The 6,277-nt window shown below is 36.9% G+C and overlaps 1 protein-coding gene across 4 annotated transcripts in view; it reads right to left on the bottom strand.

Moving 5' to 3' along the window:
- Positions 1-6,277, bottom strand: part of POC1B (POC1 centriolar protein B) — a 130,547-nt gene that overhangs the window by 64,202 nt on the left and 60,068 nt on the right. For all 4 annotated transcript variants that reach the window (XM_004700411.3, XM_045289593.1, XM_045289599.1 and 1 more), the window contains 2 exons: positions 4,762-4,830; positions 3,276-3,428 (listed from right to left, as the gene is read on the bottom strand). In XM_004700411.3, the coding sequence (XP_004700468.1) occupies positions 3,276-3,428; positions 4,762-4,830 (222 nt within the window). The remainder of the gene's footprint in view (positions 1-3,275; positions 3,429-4,761; positions 4,831-6,277) is intronic.

Below are 6,277 nucleotides of genomic sequence, written 5' to 3'. Positions count from 1 at the left end.
AAAATGATTAAAAAATATTTTTGGTGAAAACATTACCTAACAAATTAGTTTCCCATTTAACAACTACTATACAAAATTGTTCTGTGAAACAATTGTTCATTGTTCACAATGTGTGAAAAGGCTCATTAATTCCATTGAGATGTTTCACTTCCGGAAATCTAACTTTCCTGTCCCCTCACCCTCTCATCTTTGCTTTAGGGTAATTACTGACAACTTGGTTTTTAAGATACTTAGCGCTTATGGGTAGTATTCCTCATTTTATGAGCCAATGGAACCTGTGGTTTGGTTCAAGGCTTAAGAAGTATCTCAGGGCCGAACCCTAGGGAGTCCTCCACTCTCAACCGATGCAGCAAATTTGAACTTTTTAAGAACCTGAGTTCTCTTCCACACTCCCCCTCCCCCACTTTCATTAGTAACCATCCATTCTGACCCTCATCAGAACAATTCTTAGGGTAGTTGGGCACCATCCATTCTCCAGTCCTAAATATCATGGTGGCATGTGTAAACTGTTAGTGTAGACACAGAGAAATGACATGCACAAGGGTTAAGAAAACTGCTTTGGGGCCACATCGGACCACCTCTGGTTACTCACGGGGGAAGGAGATCCACCTCCACACCAGCCCAAGGCAGAGGTCAGAAATACCTTCAGCTCTCTTCATTGTAATTTAATAATAACCATTCCTTCTATGGCCCTCTCCTTCTCTACTGGGTTAAAGATCCATAGCAATGGCCACACAGAACTCACAGATAATAATTATGATTGTGGAAGTTCCGTAGTGGAGTTAAAAGTATCATAAATCAGGAATCGAAAACATTTAAGATAGTCTTTTTGTCTGTAGCAGGGTCTCTTCTCAGCCATGTGAGCAGGCGTGTTCCTTTCTAGTCCTCAGCCTTGCAGCTACGTGGCTCCTTGGCCTCTGCCCTGCTCAAGTTCCTTACTGCCGATCTGCCCAAGGGAACCGGATGCTAAAAGTCATCCTCTTGCCCAAATAGCTACACTCAGCTATACTTATCCAGCGGGTTGGGTCTGAAGGTCTTTGTGTTTTGGCTTGGGGTGCCTCTACTGCCTCCACCACGTCTGTGGTATTCTCTCTTGCTTTTGAGATGGCTCACCCTATACTTACTGGAATGGCAAGTCGGACCAATCTCCAAGTTGGAGACTCCTATACCTTATTTGAATGATCTTATCCAGTAATTTGGTGGGAGTTTACCAAGACTATAGATTGAAGTGCCTAACCAATTAATTTCACTTCATATCAAGGAGGCTTCTAAACATTTGTGGAAAAATGGAATTAAGATATGATGAAAATTTTTCATGAACCTTCTGAAGTCTCATTGTACATATATATACACAGGTACACATACCAAAACATATTTATTGGTTGTTGTTATGACATTTTAAATATCCTACTAACATTTACCAAAAATGTCCTTTCTTCTCGTATATTTATTTATGACATTATTTACTTTGGTCAAACTAAGCAAACTTCACCAACATTCAGTGTTACCTTTCCCATCACAAAATAAAACAAAAATCTAACAAAAGGCTACTTCTCTCTACTCCCTCTAACTCAAACCTGTTAACCACCAATGAATGCTGATTTCCTTACACTACCTGACTTTGTTAAGGCATTAACAAAATTCAGTCACAATGTTCAACATTCTGAAGAGTGTAACTGAAGTCTAATTCCAATATGCACATGTCATTCTATAAAACATTCTATAAAAATGTTAAGAGTTTATATGTGAAAACTAATGGTTGAGAGTACTTTGTCTGGCCTGGGTCATCCTGACCTAGCAATATAAAATAACCAGCTGTTTTTACTGCTTTCTGGATCTACTGGGTTAGCAGAACAAGTCAGACAAGTTGTTTACATTTTAAAGAAAGCCTAGCACTTTTAAGTGGACTGGGGCTGACAGAGAAAAAGGTTTGGGTCTCCAATGCTGAGGCAGTATGGGGTCAAGCAAATATTGCTGAATTAGGATGAAGTAGACCAGGACTTGATCAAATCCAGTCAAGCACGGAAATGTTAAAACATAAAACATCAACAAAAATTAAAAAAAAACAACTTGGGTAAATTAAAGAACACAAATACCTCAGTTCTATAGTGGGTGGGGGGAAACAAATACACCTGTAATTGTAGGGAATAAAATACAAGGGGGATGAACCACATATTATATTGCATTCTTTCTCTCAAGGAAAAAAGTTTAAATGATAACACAATAAGTAGCCTAAAATAGTGAAACACAGTATTCAGCAATTTAGAAAACTGGTAAGATTACTGGAAGTTAGAAAGGAGAAAAATTCTACTGAAGAGCCAAAGCAGCAAGGAAAGCTAGGACAGTGATCTCAACATATGAGTGGATTAAACTGTCAGTCAAAACGCCCCCGCAACCACAACACTGGAAATGAAAATAAAAACTGATTGGTGTGGGGGGCAGAGCGACTCACAGATAAGACCTAGGAACTTCAAATACCTACTCTAAAGGTGAGGAAACATTCTGGCAATAGTTAAAAGAAATATTCTGTTGAATAGGGAATCGTAATTTCTGATCTCAGCTCTTGGAAAATAAAAGGGCTTCAGGAGAATCACATAAAATGGAGAGGAGGCTTAATGCTAGCTAAATATTCACAAAAGTCATTTTTCTTTGAAGAGGGAATACCTAAATCTATAACCTGTGAATAAAATTATAGGTTAATACATAATAATGTATGTATTAACCTGTAATTTTGTTATACATATATACAGGCAACAAAATGGCTTCAATTAGTTTAATACCTAAATCTTTTGACTATTCATGAATTATTATTATTTGCTATTAAACAGTTTTGAGACATCTGTTTGAATAGCTTATAAAAATTCTTGTCGTTCAGTCCGATTTTCATAACAACACTCACATGAAGCACCTAAAACCACTTAGACTAGGAAACTAGTTCAGACTTCACCATCACAAGAGATTAAGATTTGATTTCTCATTTCCTATGAACACACTTTGGTCTGTCTTATTTCTATCTTATCTCTAGACTTATTACAGACTGCCATATGAGGGTAGTTTTGTTTCATTGTGATGACAATGGGCAGCTTCTCAAAGAGCTGTTGCTTGAAGGAAGAACTAGGTTTTACAATTTATTAAATAACATTACAGACTGATAGTTTAGTACAATTTCAGATGGCAATGAGTTGAGTTCAATTGAACAAATAGTTAAACACATAAAAAATAAGTCCCTGAAAACAAACAAAAAACAGTACAACAAACATGAGCAAAATACTCACTTCAATAGTCTCAAGTTTTCCATCTTGGGGATGTGGAGTTCTTGGGTAGATATCAAGAAGGTGTGGTGGTGAATCAAAATGTAATCTTTTAAGATTTCTTTTAATGAGATCTTTATAATTCAATTCATCGAAGTTAGTCCGCCACAGTAAGACCTATGTATAAATATATATATATAAAAAGTTATAATGGCAGTTGTTTGCGTATATGAGGGAACTTCAAAAGTTCACAGAAAAATGGAACTGGAAGACAATGGAATTCTTCCATGAACATTTTGAATCCCCTTAATATATGGAATAGAACTTATATTTTAAAAAATGAATATAGGAATATCCTTCAGAGTAGTCAAAGACCAGATACATATTTCAAAAACAATAACCTATCTCTGCACATTTTTAGGGATTGGGATTTAGCATTTAAGTTGCCTTCATGTACATTTGTAATCTACATTAAGAACATACTTTGTTACATTAAAATTCTCTTTATTCCTCCAAAGGCCAAATCCTATTTTCAGCTTGATAATTCAACTCCTCGTATTCCATGAATCTAGTTATGAAAGGCTTTTGGTCATCTCAGAAAAAAATGAAGGTTTGCTAGGATAAAATATTAATATTTACTGTCCCTCAAAAGAGATAAAGGCAGAAAGGGAGGTAAGTAAACTCAGAGTGCCAAGCCTATAATGGGTCCTTAGTATCAATTCCATGTATGAGTAAGGATGAAAATGAGTGGAAAAAAACATTACTGTTGGACTTGCCAAAATTGGCACTATTTCTATGAAATACCATATTTCTTGGCACAAACTCAAAATAGGCATTCATTGATAATTACGTTAACATACACAAAACTAGCTGGTCATAAAAATTTTAGCTGAGGTCAAAGATTCCTTCACCCTAATCAAATCAAAGAGGGAACTATGGTAGTTACATAATCTGGTGTCAATTTGGGACTTGAGAGGATTAAGAGTGAAGGGGTGGAGTCTAGTCTGTCAATCGGATCATAGCTACGAAGGCCTTTGTGTGGGCATGCCTTTCACCTGAGAATTCTGGGAAATCTAGTTTTCCCTCTTTGGAGGCAGGGGAGACTCTCAACTCACTCGCTGAGAGACATCGCAGCTGAAAAGACACATGGAACTACTCTGATGTAACCAGACTTCTGAAGACTTCGGAAAAGCCACGCAGAGACCCCGGCCAGCGCTAAGATGCTTACGCCACCACTAGATCCAAAGACTTTCTACCCATTGGCCTGTGATCATCCTACATTCGGCATCATTGCATGTGTATAGTGAGTCCGAAGAGGACTTTGTAGATTGGTGTCAGACATTTGGGCTAATAATATCAGACTTAAGAACTTGATCTGAACTGGGCTGGGATGTTTTCTTAATGTACAACTACCCTTTATATAATGCTCTCTCTTCTACACATGAGTTTCTATGGATTTGTTTCTCTAGTCTACCCGGACTACCAAAGGAACAAAAAGAAAATTACAAACCTGTTCATCTGAACCTCCTGATGCGAATAAGTCCCCACCTTTTGAAAATGATACAGAAAAGACAGGTCCCTGAAAAATAAATGGAGATAAAAGAAAATTTACTAAATGGTACTTTCTCATGGCCAAGATTATATTGACTTTTCATCTTAATTTATCCGTAATACTTAGACTATGACACAAAACATATAGTGGCTAGCAATTAATGCAGGCAGAGTAAAGATAAATGAAGACTATACTGAAACATAAATTACACTAATGATACTAAATTAAAAATAAAAACTTATCAAAAATAAGATTCATAAAAACAAGTGTTTCTTCTATTAAGAAATGGCTTATACATGTACAAATTGCAAAGAAATTTTGCTAAGGTTTTTTGATTTTGGACTTTATTTCATTTTAATCTTTCAGTGATTACTAGCCTAAACTGAATGATATAAATTTTTAATTTGAATGAAATTTAAGATATAAATATAAACAGGATCAATCATTTCCTGAACCCCAAACCTCTACTGACTACTATCATGCAGGTAATGGTGAGCCACAAGAGTGTTAACATGAGGAGATTGATAGGAGGAAAGCTGTGATTGATGAAAAAAATATCACATGCAAGAATACTTTGTTCTATTAAACTGGCATTCGATGATGCTCACCTTCCCGATACAATCGCTGAAGACAAAGCGGGTGCATAAGCAAATGTGGTGAAGAAAGCTGATGGTGCCCGGCTATCAAAAGATATAGCGTCTGGGGACTTAAAAGCTTGAAGACAAACAAGGGGCCATCTAGCTCAGAAGCAACAAAGCCCACATGGAACAAGCACACCACCCTGTGCTATCATGAGGTGTCGTAGGGATCAAGTATCAGACATCATCAGAACAAAAAATCATATCATTGTGAATTAGGGGAAGTGCAGAAAAAAATGAGGAGCTGATGCCAGGGGCTTAAGTGGAGAGCAAATGTTTTGAGAATGATGAGGGAAATGAATGTACAAATGTCCTTTACACAACTGATGAATGTATGGATTGTGATGAGTTTTATGAGCCCCTAATAAAATGATTAAAAAGAAAAAATATCACAACAGAGTGAATGATGAATTGCAATGAGTAAGTATGAATGCCTGAAGGACAGTTAGTTAGGAGGGTATTGTAATTATCTAGGTAAGAGGTAATGGAAAAATTCCACTTTTGCATATATGTTTTCCCCCTGAGATGTTATATTTGACAGTTTTCTATTATGCTTTGCTTATTTTCATAGACATTCCCATCGTTGGTCCCTTTTACTGGCCATATCTATTCAGTCTCAATGCATGGCTACCATAATGAGTATGTCTGAGGGGCTAGTTTCTACTTCTGCTTCCCACTAGCACAGCTGCAAACAAGAGGGCAAAGCAGGATGTCAAGCAGGATATATGAACGCAGACAGAGCTGCTCTCCTCTAGACCTGAGTCCATTCTATTTCTGGATATAAATAACAAACAGCTAAAAGGGAGTACCTCATATATTCCCCACCCCTCAACTCC

This window comes from Echinops telfairi, unplaced genomic scaffold (assembly GCF_000313985.2).
Source record: "Echinops telfairi isolate 266 unplaced genomic scaffold, ASM31398v2 ScPeMD7_2;HRSCAF=8, whole genome shotgun sequence".
Classification (NCBI taxonomy): Eukaryota; Metazoa; Chordata; class Mammalia; order Afrosoricida; family Tenrecidae; genus Echinops; species Echinops telfairi.
This window is presented reverse-complemented; position numbering and strand designations above follow the sequence as displayed.